This window comes from Oreochromis niloticus, linkage group LG1, assembly GCF_001858045.2.
Source record: "Oreochromis niloticus isolate F11D_XX linkage group LG1, O_niloticus_UMD_NMBU, whole genome shotgun sequence".
Classification (NCBI taxonomy): domain Eukaryota; kingdom Metazoa; phylum Chordata; class Actinopteri; order Cichliformes; family Cichlidae; genus Oreochromis; species Oreochromis niloticus.
Window position 1 is genome coordinate 4,339,824 of NC_031965.2, and position 19,566 is coordinate 4,359,389.

Genomic DNA, 19,566 nt, shown 5'->3' on the forward strand with positions numbered 1-19,566 from the left:
GATCCTCGACCCAAATTAAGGCTGTTACTGGTGCTGACTGCAGCCCAGTAACCATCAGACGGCATCTGAAACTGAAGGGCTTCAAAAACAAAAAATCGTCTTCAAAGGCCTCGTCTTCTTGAACGCCACAGAACTGACCATTTGGACTTTGCAAGGGACAACCAGACATGCGACATTGAAAGGTGGAAGGAAGTTTTATTCTCTGATGAGAAAGAAATTTAACATTCATGGTCCTGATGGTTTCCAATGTTACTGGCATGACAAGCAGATCCCACCTGAGATGTTTTCTAGGTGCCACAGTGGAGGGGGCGCCATAATGGTTTGGAGACAAGAGACAAAGAACATAAAACCTTGAACATGAGAAAAACCTGAACATGAGAAAACATGGAGGCATGGAAACATGATGTGAACTCAACAGACAGAATGAATGAAAACTCACAGACTATATACAGACAGGAGGGGGAAGTGGAAATACATGAGGAAACAGCTGATACAAATGAACATGACGCCACAAGGGAAGCGAAACTAAACACATTGAACACAGAACACGAGACTGTCAAAATAAAACAGGAAGCACGCAGACTAAGACGCACAGAGTTGAAACGGTGATAGTTAAGGAGAGGACGAGAGGGGGAGCAAGGGAACATGAGATAGAGGACGAGAGAGGGAGAGAGGGAACTGGAGAACATGGATAAACATGACAGACAGAGGAGCATGGAATGAACACGAAGAGGAGGAGCATTGGAACACTAAAACACAAACACAGAGAAGGGCATACAGGACAGAGACACAAGGGGAACCTAAATGACAAGGAAATTACACATTGCAAACAGGGGAGACCAAACTGTCATGGTCCGGGTAAGTGCTGGGCCTTCCCACAGGGCCGGCATTTCCACCCCTGGGCGGAGCCGCCACATCATGCTGACAGGCTGCACCTGAGCGTAATTGGAATTGCCGGCTTCTTAAGACCAGCACTCAGACTCACACCTCGCCAGATCGTCTGCAAACCTTTGTCAGTCAGGGCTTCCACAGTTTCATCAGTTTGTAGTAGTTTCATGTGTTTTCTAACGTTTGTGCTTTCTCCACTCTCAGAGGACCTCCGGACGTTGTCAAGCCGCTGCCGTAACCTGTTAGGATTTCAGCGCTGGTCTGTTCACAGTTTCTCCATGCCTACCTGCCTGCCTCCTTGCCCAGTGCTCAGGATAATCATCTCCCCTCACCCGGACCACCTCCCCTCTAAGCTTTGCCTCCGCCTGCGCATGAGGAAGACTGTTTACTGTCACTGCGAGTGTTTTTGGACCAGCTTGTCCTGTCCTGCATCTAACACCTGTTCTTCCCACTTTTCAGTGATTAAACCCTTACCTCTGCCCCCTCCCTCCTCAGGAGTTCGTGCACTGACAGATTTCCCAGTGTCGGGTTCTCCATTCCATCCACGACAGCCCCACGGACACTTCTAGTGCTCCTTATAGTTTTGTTTCATAGAAATGCCAAGTCAGCCATGTGTGTTTCAAAGTAAAGGGTTATGAATTTCTGAATTAAAACTGTGTCTCCAAGCGGAGTATTATGAATCATAGTGGGCCTCTAAGCTAATGTTATATTTAAATTCGTGTTCCAGAGTAGAGTTTCTAGTGTGTTTTAAGTTTATTTAGGTTGCCGCTAGCCCTCGGTTCCTCATGAGTGTTTTTGAGTTATTCCTCGTTTACGTTGAGCAATTCTAAGTTATGGTAAGCACTTTGAGCACCTCTCACCGTCATTCGCTGTTTACATTAATTGCACCACTGTAAATAAAGCTTTGTCACCCTCAGTCCCAGCGCCTCCGAGTGTTGTCTGCCTTAGAGTCAGTTTTCCTACTGGCCTCAGGCCATGACACAAACGAAACACAAGGAGGGGAAACGTAAACAAAAGGGGAGACAATGACATCACTGAAACACAGAAAGGGCGAGAGAGACTTAAACACAGGCAGTGTTGGGGAGTAACGGAGTACATGTACCAGTGTTACATATTTAAAATACAAAATGAGTAACTGTATTCCGTTACAGTTACCGTTTAAATGGGTGATAATTAGAATACGGTTACTTTGTTGAAATAAATGGATTACACGGCGGTCTTTTCCTGTTTGATATGTTAGGCTATCCCCTCTTTAATTCTGGTAATTCCATGCATTGCCATGTGACAATGTGACAAGACCCGAGTCTGGGCTGGGTTTTTCCCCTTTATAAGCACAGGTGCAGGTAATTAGTCGATCTCTTGTGTGAACCTGGTCTAAGCAGTGCTATTTGCTTGATGTGGGTTCCATAGCCTTCTATTGGAGTGGTAGGTCACAGAACATGTTCCACTTGAGTTTTGGTAGAGTTTTAATGTTATTTGTACCCCTGTAGGAAGAAAACATTGTCTTATGCCTGTGGAGAAACTTGTAGTGGACTCTGCCACCACTTGCCGATACTTATTAGGGTGCGACCGTAACCTGGAGACAGGTAACTGAAAAACAGATATGAAGCAAAGTAGGAGGGATATTCCTTCTGAGGTAAACTGTTCAGTATGGATTGATTGTCATTTTCTGTCAGGTAGTCACACTGTCATGATGTTCTGATGGTAAAGGCAAAAAAAGTTCCCTTTTTGAATGTAGTCGGGTTGTTGACCTGCATAAGCAGGGTCTCTCGCAGCGCGCCATCGCTGCTGAGGTGGGACGCAGTAAGACAGTCATTTGGAATTTCCTAAATGATCTTGAGGATTATGGGAAAAAAAGTCAGATGGAAGACTGAAAAAAAAAAAAAAATGTCACCAGCACTGCACAGGATCCAACTGGCTGTCCGTCAAGACACTGAACGATCCTCGACCCAAATTAAGGCCGTTACTGGTACTGACCATTTGGACTTTGCAAGGGACCACCAGACATGTGACATTGAAAGGTGGAAGGAAATTTTATTCTCTGATGAGAAAGAAATTTAACATTCATGGTCCTGATGGTTTCCAATGTTACTGGCATGACAAGCAGATCCCACTTGAGTTTTGGTAGAGTTTTAACGTTATTTGTACCCCTGTAGGAAGAAAACTGGAAAAACTTGTAGTGGACTCTGCCACCACTTGCCGATACTTATTAGGGTGCGACCCTAACCTGGAGACAGGTAACTGAAAAACAGATATGAAGCAAAGTAGGAGGGATATTCCTTCTGAGGTAAACTGTTCAGTGTAGTGATGTCCTGTTTTAATTTACAGATTGCCCCTTTCTTTGCCCAATTGGGGTGAAGAGTGGATTGCCATGCCTTTAACGTGTGGCGCATGGTGTTCGTTTTTAATAGCTTTCCCTCTTGAGCCACGATTGCCCCGATCGTGGCTCAAGAGTTGGGAGTTCGCCTTGTAATCGGGAGGTTGCCGGTTCGAGCCCCAGCTTGGACAGTCTCGGTCGTTGTGTCCTTGGGCAAGACACTTCACCCGTTACCTACTGGTGGTGGTCAGAGGGCCCGGTGGCGCCAGTGTTCGGCAGCCTCGCCTCTGTCAGTGCGCCCCAGGGTGGCTGTGGCTACTATGTAGCTTGCCATCACCAGTGTGTGAATGTGTGTGTGAATGGGTGGATGTCTGGATATGTAAAGCGCTTTGGGGTCCTTAGGGACTAGTAAAGCGCTATATAAATACAGGCCATTTACCATTCACTTATCCTGTTTTCCACTTAAACTCGCACAATTTTATAGTTTTAATGTATTTAATAAGGTAGAGCTTTTCATTGTCTTGGGTGCTACTGTTACCTGCTTAGAAAGATTTTGCTTTGTATTAGCATTAAACCTTGTGAACTGACTGTGTTTGCCTACTGCTCATTCCTATTGAAATAACGTCAAAAAGAAACCTAAAGAAACATCTGGAAGGAAGTTCTTTTTTAAAAACTAATGTTAGCCAAATGCAGCTACCTTGTTTTAGTTGTGGTAGCTACCTGGGTTATGTGCCACTTCAGTATCTTCAGTGTTTTATTGCTGTGTGATTCATTACTATTACTGAAGGCTACTCGCTACCGAGTTAACGTTGTTAGCTGGCGTTAGCTGAGGTTAGTTTATATGTGCAGAATGTTAAACTTTATGGATAGCATTAACAACAACAACCTGCTAGCTGCAAATAATCATGTGCAGTTCTGAAAGCAGACAAAAAGAAAACATTACTGATACAGAAATAGTTTGAGATTACTGCAAAAAGTGCAGCCTTACCTCAACCCTACTCATTTTTATATTAAGATGTAATAATCTAGTTGGTATTGATATGGGGAGTAGCCTTCAGTAATAGTAATAAACCACCTAGCAATAGTACATTAATGTAACTGTAAAAAGCATGACAATATATTAAGTAATCCAAAGTATTCAGAATACTCACATTGAGTAATTTAATGGAATACATTACAAACTACATTTTGGGGCATGTATTCTGTAATCTGTAGTGGAATGCATTTTAAAAGTAACCTTCCCAAGACTGAATACAGGGGACTTGACAGACTCGCACATGGAAGATACGACACCATGACCAACATGATGGGGAAAACACAAACATGGGATGACCTAGACAGACGAGAACTAAATAGGGAAACAGAACTCAATATCAACAGAACAAACTGAAGTCTAAACTATACAAACAAGAACATCATCATACAAAAAGGCATGATACTCAAAATGCTTAGCCAAAAGACGCAGCCCGTGACAATCCCCAGACACTGCAAGTCTGTACCCAACCCCATATCGACTACAATAACAAAGGCAGGACAAAACAACAACCCTCCTCCCCCACTAGGTGATGGAGGTGATGGATCACAGGAGCCCAGAGAGATTGATCTAATGTGGCAGAAGAGGCTGTATCAGTTTTTTCTTCCCACTGCTGCACAGTGCTGCTTGTAGGGGGTCATTTGGGGCTGCCCCTGTTGCAAAGGGGATTTCAAAGGGGTCTTGTCAAAATTCATGGAATTATGTGTCAGATTTTGATCCATTGTGCAATACCACTTGGAAAGCATCTGATTGGCAGTGGCTTCATATTTCAGCATCACAATGACCCAAAACACACTGCACACAGTGGAACACTATCTATGGGGAGGCCATGGATTGGCCTCCCCACAGCCTGGACCTCAACATCATTGAAGCAGTGTAGGTGTCAAGGTGTGTGGCGGGCAGGATGAAACTCAGGACTCGTACACGAAGGAATAAACTCAAAACGGCAGATTTATTGCTGTAGAAAACTCTAACATGAAATACAAGAAAACTAAACTAGAAACTCAAAACTTGAAGCTCAAACTAGAAAACTGGAAAACACAGAACCAGAACATTACCTGCCTGGAGAGCCTAGAGAACTATTCCTGAAAACTTCTTAAAGAAATTACAAGAAAGCTGCCCAAGTCTGTTTAAGCTACATACTGCAGGTATGCCAATAAATTGCTGAAGCTAAAATAAAAATATTAAGAAATGATGAGCCAAGACTTTTGAACAGTAATGTAAGACTTGAGAAGACTTAAGCAACACTTATCTTATTCTGTTAAAATCTAGATGTTGATACACTGGAATTAAATGCATTCCTTTTTACTATTGTTTGAACTGTGTCTCAGTCACAGCACCATAGAGTTTATAGCTTTGGTTGTTAGCCAGCAGAGGTGATTGGAAAATTTTACACAACCTGGAGCCCTAATGTGCCCTTTGTGGAACAGATTTTCATATTTTTTGCATATTTGAATATTATTTGCATTTCAACCCTCCGTTACGCCCAGCAGCACAGAACAGTTGTACAGGGGAAAGCCCACTGGCTGTTACTCATTACACAACCGGGAAGCACCTGCAGCAGCTGGCCAAGAGTGTCTGGCTACAGAGAGGGAAGCCGTTGCAAAGCTTCCATTAGACAACTGGACAAAAATGAACAGCTGAAAGGTTTTTTGTTTTTTTTTTCCTTCTAGAGCTTCCTGTTTCATCTTATGTAAAGGTGGAAACCACACAGAAAATCCTGATCTGGTAGATCACATTAAACACTAAATAAGCAGTAGCTCTCAGTATTATTTTGATGGTATATCATGTTCTAAATGATTAAGCCAATAAGAAGAAGCTAAAACACAATATATAAAGGTAATGATGGCCTTGAATAGTGGCCAGTTAACCAAATAACACTGTTTATCACATTATTTCTATCATTAACAGTCTTTATGTGTCCCTCATTTCAACGCTGCACTCACCAAAATAGTAGCTGCTCATGTTTTTTTATGTCAAAAAGTGATGTTTCCTCTAAGTGTTCTTTTGGAACAGTATATGAACGTAAAACATCAGTTTCCTGTCATATATAGCAATAGTATAGGTCTAACCTGCTGACCTAAAGTGCAAGCACATAAAAACAAACAAGACAGACAAGATATAAGATGTAACATTTGCATCTCCTTACAGTCTAAGATAGCATTCATTCCTCATCATACTATGCTTGTGTGGTGTATGGGAAAACTAAAAGGAATGTGCTTTCACTTTCCTCAAAGTCATCTCTCACCACCACAGACGCCAACCTGCTTATTCTTGCCCACGCAGGCACATTAGAAGGCTTGATCTAGTAAGCCTTAATTCGGGCATGTGGGAAAGGTTACTTTTAAAAGCTGCTGGGGCAAACACAGTTTCAGAACAAAACTGGTTCATGACCACTTTGAGTAAGAAAAGCAGGCCGGATTTACAGGACTGTTCCTCTAAGCAAAGACACTTTATTTAACAGTGTAATAAGGCACTCGAGAAAATTCCATCACCACAGCACATTGTCAGAGGGATGGAGTTTGGCATACTGTTGTGTTTAGAAATCCTTTGTTACTGGTTTTCTAATTTTTAATAGCCACATTGTTGTAGCTTTGATACAACACTTTTTAAAGTTTAATCCATATGCCCATCTCATTGCTTTGATTACTCATTACCCATTTGTTTACTGTGAATTTAAAAGCAGTTTTAGAGGTTTGTTTATCTGCTTCCTTTTAGGAAAGTTGTAATAAGCCCAACTAAAGAACGCTTGATGCTCTTTGAAAAAGAACTCTTTATTTTATGTTGCATCAAACAAATACTTCAGAAATTTCTCATTTCAATAATGTGGTTAAAAACAAATCTATAGTTTTAACATTTTAGGGGTATAAATTGATAAGCAGGGGTTACAAGTTAGAAACCACAATTATAAGCTAAGAGAGTGACACCTGAGTGACTGGTTCAGTCATAAACCTTTGACTACTATTTTTTAAATTTAATCTAATTCGGAATAATCCCAACAGTGTCTAGGAGAATCTAGAAGCCAAATTTATTTTTCCTACAAGCCTCATTCACACATACATTCATATAATGCTTTACTCCACAGGTGTCGAACTCCAGGCCTCGGGGGCCGGTGTCCTGCAGGTTTTAGATGTGTCCTTGATCCAACACAGCTGATTTAAATGGCTAAATTACCTCCTCAACATTTCTCGAAGTTCTCCAGAAGCCTGGTAATGAACTATTCATTTGATTCAGGTGTGTTTACTCAGGGTGATATCTAAGGCCATGTCCACACTAATACGTTTTGGTTTGAAAACGCATCTTTTTCTCTCCGTTTTGGCGTTCCGTCCATACTGAGACGGTGTTTTCGTTCAAAGAAAATGCAGCGTTTTGAAAACGATCTCCAAAGCGGATACATTTGAAAACACCGTTTTCGCGTCGCAGTGTGGACAGCGAACCCGGAGCCTTTTTGGAAACGATGACACATTTTAGTCATGTGATGCAGTCATGTGGCCAATTAAACTAAGATAGCGGAGGGCATTATACAGCGTTTGTTTTGTTTGCGCTCAATTTTGACAGCCCTATTAAAGATTAATATCAGTTTGTACATGCTTCAGATAGCTTTTCTTCAAATTCTTTAATTCTCACTCGCTTTTGCAACTTTGTACTTTTGTGTTACTCACAGCAACAACTCCACCTCATTGTTAGTCCATTTAAAAAACTCTGTTTTTCCTCAACAGTGACAAAGTAAGCTGCAGTCCTACATGCCTCTCTGTAGCTTCTCTCCTTCTGTTCTACCCCCAAAACCCTTAGAGACAGTGTCTGCTCCCAAACCAACAAGAAACAAACCAAAAATCAGCAAAAAAAAATGATTCAAACATTTTAAAAATCCCAGAGAAAGAAAAATATAGTATCCACAATTGCACCAAGGAGTAAAACAGTGAAATGTGGATTATTAAGCATTAGGTCTTTTTCCTTGTTAGTCCCTGTTAGTACATTATGAATTAATAATTGATCATCAGTTGGTTTAGTCTGCCTTGTAGAGGATGATTATGTTAATTGTTTGGCTTCATTTAAACTGACTTATACTAATTGTCAGAATCCTCGAGGCACAGGCCGAGGAGGGGGTGTGGCAGCAATATTCTTCTACTCCAGCTTATTAACCAACCAAAGACCCAGACAGAGTTTTAATTCATTTGAAAGCTTGATGCTTAGACTGGTCCACCCTAGCTGCAAAGCCCAAAAAACAATTTTATTTCTTGTTATCTATCAACCTTGGTTTTACTTTTTTGATTTAGTGCTCTGCTCAGATAAAATTACAATTTAATTAATTTATTGTGGGTGATTTTAACATCAATGTAAATACTAAGGATTGTTGCACTTGTTGTCATTTTATTCAGTGTAAATAAATGCACCGTACTCTACACAGGAAGTCCTGCAAATATGGGTCCTGCTAGGGCTGGGCGATATATCGAGTTTTTAAAAAATATCGATATATTTTTATACGAGATATAAGATGTGACAATATCCTTTATATCGATATAGTCTATGTTACGTTATAATTATAGTTGTGGAGCCGCAAGTTTGCCTGTCTTTCGTCCACTTTTGTCTTTACACAACGTTACTCGACCTCGCCTCTCCTTCACTGAACACAACTCCCCCACCTCCCCCATCGCTTCACGTGCAGGCAGCGACAAGATGGACATGGCAAATCTCCGTTAATGAGTTACTGTGCATCGCCCCGTGTGTGGGGCTGGACGGCGTCAACGTGTTAACGAGCTAGCCACGCTAACACCATGCATGGCCTGAAATCCTTTCATTTTCTCAAAAGTTGACTGCGCGCCTTTTGTATGAATTCTGGTTGTGCTTGATGACCGCGAACCGATTTTATGTGATACACAGCGCACAGCAATCTGTCAAAAAATGTTTTAGTTCGACTTTGGTAAGCTACGGAGCTGCACTGCTTGATGGATTGTCTGAGCATTACGGCTACCGAGGAGCCTCGCGGAGTAATACGTACTGTGCTTCAACATAATATTACCGTATTGTGTGTGTATAAGGACCATAAATGGCACCTGTTCAGAGACATGGTTGCGAAGCGGATTTCAAACTCCAGGCCGTCAGTCACGCAGTAGAAGTTGGGAACAGAACAGCTGTGAAATCTGTCTATGTTATTATGCTCAGCGTCTTTTAGTTTACATTTTGACTGCACAATTGTGAGCTCTTTGTTATGCACAAAACAGCATAGTTTTCTTTTATTTATAGAGCATCATTATTTAATAAATGCTCATAATTTATTTTTGAGTAGTTTTTTTCATGTACATCTATGCTGTATGTTAATAAAAGTGCCTGTGTGACATCTGGGACACAGCTTTGACTAAGAACTCTCTTTTTGTTCTTACTTTATGGCTTTAAAAAAAAATATCGAGATATATATCTTATATCGCCATCCAGCTAAAAAAATATCGAGATATGAATTTTGGGTCATATCGCCCGGCTCTAGGTCCTGCTTTCACAAACCTGACAAACACATTTGTTTTGCATTCAAACACAGAAGCTTGGTATGTTGTAATATTTTAAGGATGGCTTGTTTCCAGTCCTGGCATTACTGCCTGAATGACTGTCAAGTGTAGAAGAGAGTTTAACATTGTCCCAACTTCCCTTAAGTACAGTAGAAGTGGACGTGGGTTGGAGACGCAATAGCTTTTAACCTGCAGGTGACCACACCATGTGTGACGGAGGGCTCACCTTTCCTGATGTCCCTTCAAGGAAACAATCATATTCTTAGAACACCAACTTATATTTGCTCTTCTTAAAACATATATTTCTGCATTTGCTATACAACACTATCACCCAAAAAAAAAAAAATACTGTAAATTTGACAAACAATTATGCCATCCATCCATTTTCTTCCACTTATCTGTGGCTGGGTCGTAGAGGCTAGCAGCCTAAGCAGAGAGCCCAAGACCTCCCTCTGCCCAGACACCTCCTCCAGGTTATCCAGGGGAATTCCAGCGTGTCCTGGTCCTAGGACACACCCAAAACACCTCACCCAGGAGTTCACCCTTGTCAGCTACCTGAAACACCTCAGCTGGCTCCTTTCGATGTGGACAGGTAGGAGCTCTACTCTGAGCCCTTCTTGAATGACTCTTCACCACGACAGACTGGTACAGCGGTCGCATCACTGCAGCTGCAGCCCTAACCCATCTGTGGATCTCTCCTTCCCCTCTTCGCTCACTTGCATTTCCGTCAGTTTAGGCCTACAGAGATATGCGTTTTTTAAAAAAGGCCACCTAAATTAAATGTAATCATTACATGCTTGTTAGAAGCTAACTTCCAATATATAAAGTTTCTAATAAGCCCAGTGTGTCACAATGAGCTGTGTGGCTGGCAGTGGCTGGACCCAAGTGCAGGACTCCGAGACAAAACATTAACTTAAGACAGCAGCTTTAGACCAAAACAAAACATCCATTAAGGGGACAGTAGCACAGGAAATAGTCCATAAACACAGTTCAGAAGAAGGCCTGGGGGCCGACAGCACAAAAGTCCAAGGCACAACATTCAGAAGGCTGACCCGGAGGTCGACGGCAGAGACGAAGCAGTTCAGGTGGCCGGCCACACAGACGGCAGCGGCGGTGATACCGACGAAGCAAATCCGGAGGCCGACCACGCGGAAGACAGTGGTGGCGTGGGAACAGTTCCGGGGGTTGACTACGTGGAAGATGGTGGCGATAAAGCAGGTCCAAAGTCTGTCTACGCCGGCAAAGAAGTCCAGTCAGTGGCCTGGAAAGTGGCCACCGACGCCGAGTAAGACATGGACGAGGCGGTGGCATGGCAACCGCAGGACCAGACGAGGGTTTGACAACCACAGGCAACGACGCTGGACCGGATGGCGGCGTGGCAGAAACCCCTGGCTGCGCAGGTAGCTGACTTGATGGTTGAACTAGTTAAATAATAGCTACCGGCTGGGCAGCTGACTGAAACAGAAGTTGTAGTGGTGGTCCTGATGATGGTTGTGCTGGTGGTAGTGATGGCGGATCTAGAAGGGTGGCATGGGGTGGCAAGTGCCACCCTAAAATGATCCCTTGCCACCCCAAGTGCCACCCCAGTTTTGCATATGACAGTGTTGTTTATTAAAATAAGATAGCATTAACACTTTGAGCGTAGTTACAGTCAACAGTGAATATAAATGCTAAAACTGAATATATTGCATAGTGTTCCCCCCCTCCACCATTAACAAATGGTTCAGCCCATAGCAGGATCTGCTTTTTTCTTGTTTTCAGTAGCAAGCATGTTTATGATTGTGCCAGAGCACATTTTGAACAACACCATGGGAATTTCGGATTTTACACAGGTGGTTGGCTGTTACACTCTGGAAATGGAAGGAAGGTGAGTGTTATTAACCCTCCGTGGTCCACGGAAACGCTGCACCTCCAAATCACATGACTAATTTAAGCTGACATAGCAACAAGCTGCAGCCACGCTGAGTCTCTATTTCAGCCCATATTGAAAGTTCGGACTTCAAAGTTTTTAAATTTTAATTACAGGCCAGTAAATCCAGAGTTATGATAATATATATAAGCCAAGCTTTTTTTTCTAAATACTGTCGTCACGTTTTCGTGTGTGTGTTTTAAGCGTTTTCTAAGGACAGCGCGAAAACAGTAAAGAAAGGAAAAAAATGCCACCTCTTTCCCATCGGTGGAAAAATGTACCATGTCGACCAATTAACAAAAAAAAAAAAAAAAAGTCAACACGTGGGATTTGGTTGTTTAGGAAGAGGGGAGAGTTTTGGGAGTGACGGTAACGGCAGCGAGACAGAGCGAGCGAGCGAGTGAGAGAAAGAGAGAGCAAGAGAGTTTTTTGATGTGGGAGATTTGTGACGTTTAGTGTGGAGTGTATAGTTAGTGTGTTGTGTTGTCTTGTGTAGTTGTTCTGTTGTGTAGTTGTTGTTTTGTTTTGTGTGTCAGTGAGGGCACTAATGAATGTCACAAAGGCACATTTGCAACGTAAACACTGTCACTAAGTAGAAAACCAGCGGAGTGATACACCTGTTGTCAGGCCTGCAGGTTTATCCCTGTGCTGTTCTCTGTCTTTTGGTGGACAAACTTTTTTTTTTTTACTGGCACACATCATTTGTGGGACATCTTATTGCGAAACCTGATTGTTCTCTCATTTTTGTTTTAGTAATATTTTTAAATGGTTGTACAAAATGAAAAAAAAACAGCAGGTGTATTGGCTGCATTTTTAGATAAATAGTTATATATGTTTACAAAATGTACATTTTATATTTGCATTTCAAGTTATAAAAAATTACTCAACATGTCTGTGGGTTTTTTTACAGTAAAAAAAATACTACTAGAATTTTAAGTTCTTTGTGTGATTTCAGATCAGTAATACTAATGCAGTATGTCAGTGAAAAAAACTACTAAATTCAGTTGAGCTGAAAAGAATGATACCAAACAAGGCAAGGGGAAAAAAATAAAATGAAACAATTTGAGGGTGAAATACAAATGTAAACTCAAAAGGGAGTCAAAAATGGTCGGTTGTATTTCAGACCTCAGTGGGTCAATCCAACAAATCATGAAAAATTAGGTTTAAATTTATGTTCATGACAGTGCAGATTTCTGACATTTTGTGTAATTTAAGCATGTAACAATGGGATTGTTTTCTAACAAAAACAGTGTGAAACTTAAGTTAGACTTGTGTTTGTAAATGAACCGCCCCATGTTGTGTAGCTTTCTGGATTTTATACTTATTGGGCTACATATTTATTTATTATACAGGCTATACAGTACATAAGATCAAAACTCACATGTTTTATGTAACTAAAGTGTGTAATTATGTGGGCTACAGACAGTAAGTTATAGACTATATTTATATGAAAAACGTGTATACTTACTGCATTTGAATTATTTTAACCATATGAAACCACCTGCATATGTGTTTGAAAAAAAAAAGGCTTTGATTTTGCCACCCCATTTGATTTCTTTGCCACCCTCATGCCACCCTAAGAAAATTTCTCTAGATCCGCCCCTGCCTGGGAGCCAGTGTAGGTGCAGTAGCTAGCTCCTCCTCTGCTTCTTTCCCCCCAAGGAACTGAAATGGGTGCAGGAGTCAGCAGGGTCACAGTTGCCCTCACCCGGAGGTACGGCGACGACGATAACGCTGCTTTCTCCTGGAAACGGGAGCGGCAGAGGAAACAGAGGGTGTCAGAGCAACAGTGACCGGCCCCTCATCCTCCGACCACATTCCTGCCAGGCATGAGGCAGGTGAGGGGTGGTCGGAACCAAGTGTGAGGGAGGAAGGAGTACGATGCTGCGACTGCAGCTGCTGCAGTGGGGCTGTAGAAAGCTCCACCCGCTGCAACGGCGTGAGAGGGCTTGCTCGCTGTGACTGAGGCGGCGTGGATGAGGAGGTGAAGATGAATTGGGCCAGCTCCCGGGCTTGGACTGCCTCCTTAGCCTGGATCAGCAAACGGCTGAACTCCGAAGCCATGGAGAGCTGGTGCAGGTGAGGATTTCTTTCAAATATTGCTTCTATTGCACTCAGTCCAACTGAAAATGTCTGCAAATCCGAGGCGTGGCTAATGTGACTCATCAGTCCGAGGATGCGAGCAAGGTCCACCTCTCTCTCGAGGTGAGCTGAGTCCATGTTGTGGTTGCTGTCACGATGAGCTGTGTGGCTGGCAGTGGCTGGACCCAAGTGCAGGACTCCGAGACAAAACATTAACTTAAGATGGCAGCTTTATTTGCTGGCAAGACAAACTTGACAATAAAAAAAAAAAAAAAAACCTCAAACTAGGATTGTTTAACTAGACTGGGGATGCATGGCGTGGCATGAAATAACCTGACGATAGAAGACGAGGGATACACACACAACAAACGTGGAGGACGCAACAACTGGCAGGGGAAAAAATCAAAAAAAACAACACACACACACAGGGCTTAAATACATACTGAGGTAATTAGGGAATGTGGAACAGAAGGAGAGCACAGCTGGGAGTAATCAGACATGACAAGACCAAGGGGAAGCAAAACTCAATACAATGACCTAGGACACAGACTTTCAGAGTAAAAGAGGAAACATGACAGATGCGGACTTGACTAGGGGAAACAGAGACATGGGACTTGGGAGACAAGAGACATGGCTGACTGGGGGAACAAGAAAATAAACATAAGGGCAGAACTAAACCTAAAAGCTAGAAATCACAATAATCAAAAGAACACAACCAAGGACTCAGAACAGTGCTGGGTCACAAAGACACAGAACTGTGACACAGTGACCAGATAAAACATGTGGCAGCATTTGTATTTACCATAGGCTACTGCAAAATGTTTCTGAGTATTCAACTTTGCAACTTATTTGTTTAGAAGGACAAGCTAAATTACTTTATTTTCAAATATAAAGCCAACTTAGATTTTAACCATTTAACAGGCCACTCATCTGGTTTATGGCTTTGGGTTTTCACAACAAAACTTGTATCTAAATACAATTTTTAACAGAACAAATACACATCATCATTATTATTATTATTTAAAGTGTAGTTAAACAGAAATATTGGTTCAATGTAAAAACAGTTTGCTTATGTTGCTAAAGAAAGGCTAGATTTAACATTAACAGGTGCCACAGATGTTCAAAAGCAGGCAGAAAGCATTAAAATAAATACAGGAGTTAAGAATATACAGTTCATATGTTATAAATGTTCATATGGATTAAAAACAAGCCCTGCCACCTAACGGCTGCACCTTACAGAAAAGTTTCGTCTGGGCTCTTAGCTAGTAGCTGCTCACGTTTCTATTTCCAACAAACAACAGTAAATTTTACTGCGAGACTTTTATAAAAATGTTTTTAAAGCTGCTGGGTTAATTTTTTTAAGTAACATGAGCCAAGAGGCAACAGCACGCACACAGAGCATCAGTGATATGAAAGCTAGGCTAGCTACCTAGCAAGTTCATAAACCAGGTGCTAAATTGAGAGAAGGCACAAAAACAGTTTGAATAATAGTAAACATTTACTCAACAAATCAGTGTATCACGTAAAGAATCACAGCAATGCTAACAATAATCTCTTGAGCTGAAGCTGCACCCAGGTTTATTTGGCATATTCCACAAGATAACGTCTGTGCCATGAACATGTGGACTGGTCTGTGCAAGGGAGGAGGAAAGCATGTCATTTTCAAACCATATCGTTTTGTCCGTCTGGCTTGAAAAGCAAAATTTCCAGCTTACTTAGTTTATTTGAGTTGTATTAAATTAGAAAAACTAAGCTGATCAGCTTTTTGAATGAAAAGTATTGTCAACTGAGTTCTAATAACAAGTTGATAAAACCTGAGTTCAGTCTACTTAATATTTTTAATTAAACACAATATTAGGTTTTACAGTGCACTGTTATCTTCTTCAATGCAATGCACCAGCACAGTGTAGATCAGCTACCTGAACTCTTCTCCTACAGAAATCGATTATCTTGTTAATAATTTTACTTCTTCGCTGTCTGCAGTGGTTTGAATCATATCTAACTGACTCCAATATGTTTATGTAAATGAAGGCTTCTTTTCACACAAGGTTAATTATGGAGTTCCATGGGGTTCTGTGCTAGGACCAATTCTGTGTACATTATACATGCTTCCCTTATGCATAGAGTTGGATGTCTCAAGACCGGTCTCGAGACCACTTTTACATGGTCTTGGTCTTGTCTTGGTCTCGGATCCCTCGGTCTTGTCTTGGTCCCGCTGTCTCGGTCTTGCTGTCTCAGATCGACATAGTGGTCGGGAGATTTGGAGTCAACAGTATCCATTACACACAACGTAACATTCGATAATGTGTCATGCGCAAAAGCATCAGCTCTAAGAGCCGTGCTTAGAGAGTGCTTTGTAGTGAATCAGGAGAGTCGACTCCCATTGAGCGAGAGCCGGCTCCTCACTTAATTTCCTTTCGCTGCTCAGCTCTCACACAGTGGCTCAGCTATGCTCCAACCCCTCCATATTGTGGCCAATCACATGCGAGGATATAGAATAATATCATTGTGTGAAAAACAGAGAGGGTGAGAGACGCGACAGTCAAGTGGAGTGTGCGTCTGTCCTCTCAGTAAGTGAGTGAGACAGTAGACAGCGGTGAAGAGGGCTGTGCGAGTGCATCGCAAAAACACATAAATATGCCCGACACCCGTAAACGAAGCAGCATCTGGCTGCAGTTTAAAGACTTTTTTGTCTCGGTCTTGGTCTCGTCTCGACTTTATCTTGGTCTTGACTCGGTCTGTCTTGGTGTTGGTCTTGTCCTGTCTCAATACCCTCTGGTCTTGGTATTGTCTTGGTCTTGGTTTAGGCGGTCTTGACTACAAGTCTACTTATTCAGTATCATTAGAATACCATAGCATACACTCTGAGCTTGTCTGAATATCTTAGAAACATGGCATTTAACCAGATGCTTACTCTGGATGGCATAATCTTGGCCTCCAGTAACACTGTGAGGAGTCATTTTTGACCAGGATATGTCCTTCAATTCTCATGTTAAACAAATATATAGGACTGCTTTTTTGCATTTGCGCAATATCTGTCTAACCCTGAAAAACTAGTTCATGCATTCTGTTTTGTACTCTAACCTTCATATAGCTGTATTTTCTAAAAGTAACATAATTTAGTTAACATGTGTTTATACTGCTACAGCTAACCTCCTACCCTAAACCCCCGTTTCTCTTGTGACTAACTTCACTCATTCCAGGAAGCTTAGACAGGAGAGCAAGATTTGCTTCATTTGATGTTTGATCTGACTGATCAAGGCATCCAACCCCACACTCTGATCCCCAGTGTCCTACTTCCTCATTCCATTGCCGTTCCTCTCTACCACTGAGAGATAAGTGAGCTTGATAGAATTCACGATTTGCGTTTCAGTAGTACTGAATCTGGGATTTGGGGGTGTGACATGAATGACGGACCTGTCCACATACTTGCACTTTCCAACACACTTCTTTATAGTAACTTCTATATTAACTTCTGTATGGATAACACCACACCCACCAGGACTGTGCGGTGTTTCTCCAACAACAAACCTTGGATTATGCCAGAAATTAAAGCAGTTCTCAAGTAGAAGAGGAGGGCTTTCAACTCTAGAGACAAGGAGGAGCTGAAAAGGGTGAAGAGAGAGCTGAGGGGACTGATAGGGACAGGGAAGGACAGCTACAGGCAGAAGATGGAGAACCAGCTTCAACAAAACAATGTTGGCAAAGTCTGGAGAGGTCTCAGAACCATCTCGGGCCACAAAGGTCAGAACTCTCTGCCTCGGGGGGGGATGTGAGGTGGGCAAATTAATTTAATCATTTCTTTAACAGATTTGATTCATCCATGAGGCAGTCTTCAACATCAGCTGCAGACTCACCCACCCCCACTGCTGCTGTTCCACTTCTGACACCTCAGACACTTCACACCTCCTCTACTCACCCTGCTCACCACTCCCCACCCCCAATAACAGCATCCAACACACATTCAACACAAGGCTCCAGCCTGTCTCTCTCAACCACCCAGGTTAGCAGGTAACTGAGGAGGATTAAAGCCAGGAAGGCAGCGGGTCAAGATGGCATCAGCTCAAGGGTCATCACGTCCTGCACAGACCAACTGTGTGGGGTGATGGAGCACCTCTTCAACCTGAGCCTGAGGCTGGGGAGAGTCCCACAGCTCTGGAAAACCTCCTGTGTTGTACCACTGCCAAAGACTCCACGTCCAAAGGACCTCAACAGCTATAGGCCAGTGGCTCTGACATCCCACCTGATGAAGACCCTGGAGCGGCTGGTTCTGGCTCAGCTTCGGTGCCTGGTGAGCTCATTACTGGACCCACTTCAGTTTGCCTACCAGCCTGGCATTGGAGTGGAGGATGCCTTTGTTCACCTTGTGCATCATTCCCTCTCTCACCTGGAGACTGCTGGGAGCACTGTGAGAATCATGTTCTTTGATTTCTCCAGTGCCTTTACCACCATTCTTCCCACAGTCCTGAAGGACAAGCTGGAGAACTCAGGAGTGGACCATCACCTCACTACATGGATTCTGGACTACCTCACTGACTGACCACAGTATGTGAGAACTCAGGGCTGTGTGTCGGAAAGGGTCGCCTGCAGTATGGGGGCCCCACAGGGATTCTGGCTCCGTTCCTCTTCACCATCTACACTGTGGACTTCTCCCACAACTCCACCCAGTGCTTCCTGCAGAAGTTCTCTGACGACTCTGCAATAGTTGGCCTCATCACTGATGGGGACAACAGGGAGTACAGAGAACTGACCCATGGTTTTGTGGACTGGTGCCAGCAGAACTACCTCCAGATCAACACCAGTAAATCCAAGGAACTGGTGGTAGACTTCCGCAGGCACAAACATCCTCCAGACTGTGGACAGCTACAGGTACCTTGGTGTTCATCTGAACAATAAACTGGACTGGACTCATAACTCAGACGCCCTCTACAGGAAAGGGCAGAGCAGGCTGTACCTACTGCAGAAACTCAGGTCTTTTGGAGTGGAGGGCCCACTCCTGAAGACTTTCTATGACTCTGTGGTGGCCTCAGCCATCTTTTACGGTGTGGTCTGCTGGGGCGGCAGCATCTCTGCTGGGGACAGGAAGAGACTGAACAGGATGATCCGGAGGGCCAGCTCTGTTCTAGGATGCCCTCTGGACCCAGTGGAGGTGGTGAGTGACAGGAGAATGGTGGCTAAGCTGTCATCCCTGTTGGACAACAAGATGTTGTCCAAGTTGTTGTCCATCCCACCCCATGCAGGAGACTCTGACAGCACTGAGCAGTGCTTCAGTGGCAGGCTTCGGCACCCACGATGTGGGACGGAGAGATTACGCAGGTCTTTCCTCCCCACTGCTGTCAGACTCCATTACAAAGACTTCAACTGATCAAACACACATGTGCAATAGCAATAACACTAAGTGCAATATTCTTTTCTGGCATTTTTGTATTATACTCAATTGTATATAGCATTTGTGTTCTATTTCTTTCTATTGTATATAGTATTTTATTTTTTTCTATTGTGTACAGTATCTTATTCTTATCTTATTCCAGTGTTTTTTTTTTCTATGTAATTTTTCTATGTAACTTTGCACTGTCCACTTTCTGCTGTAACAAAACAAATTTCCCACGTGTGGGACTAATAAAGGTTATCTTATTATTTTATCTTATCTTATTCAGTTGCTGTATACTCCAACACACTCGGCCGCAGCTTTTTAGCCAACAGCCACGCAAACAACAACAACAAAAACAACAACAGGTCCCGGCACGTTTTATACAGGGGGAGGCGTGATGAACTGATGGCGCTCCGGTGTGTTTCAGCCTCCCCTGCAGCCGTGCCCAAGCCACGCCCTGCTACA

The 19,566-nt window shown here is 42.9% G+C and overlaps 1 protein-coding gene and 1 long non-coding RNA gene across 2 annotated transcripts; both read left to right on the forward strand.

The window, feature by feature from the left end:
- The first annotated feature begins 473 nt into the window (after positions 1-473).
- On the forward strand, positions 474-1,806 carry LOC112847737 (uncharacterized). The gene is made up of 2 exons (XM_025910044.1): positions 474-1,263; positions 1,348-1,806. Exons 1-2 carry the CDS (start codon positions 720-722, stop codon positions 1,455-1,457), a joined length of 654 nt encoding a protein of 217 aa, XP_025765829.1. The 5' UTR covers positions 474-719; the 3' UTR covers positions 1,458-1,806.
- Positions 1,807-2,253: 447 nt separating this feature from the next.
- LOC112847314 (uncharacterized) lies at positions 2,254-3,306 on the forward strand. The gene is made up of 4 exons (XR_003220795.1): positions 2,254-2,313; positions 2,379-2,474; positions 3,045-3,125; positions 3,217-3,306. It is a non-coding gene; the product is annotated as an uncharacterized LOC112847314 (long non-coding RNA).
- Positions 3,307-19,566: the final 16,260 nt, after the last annotated feature.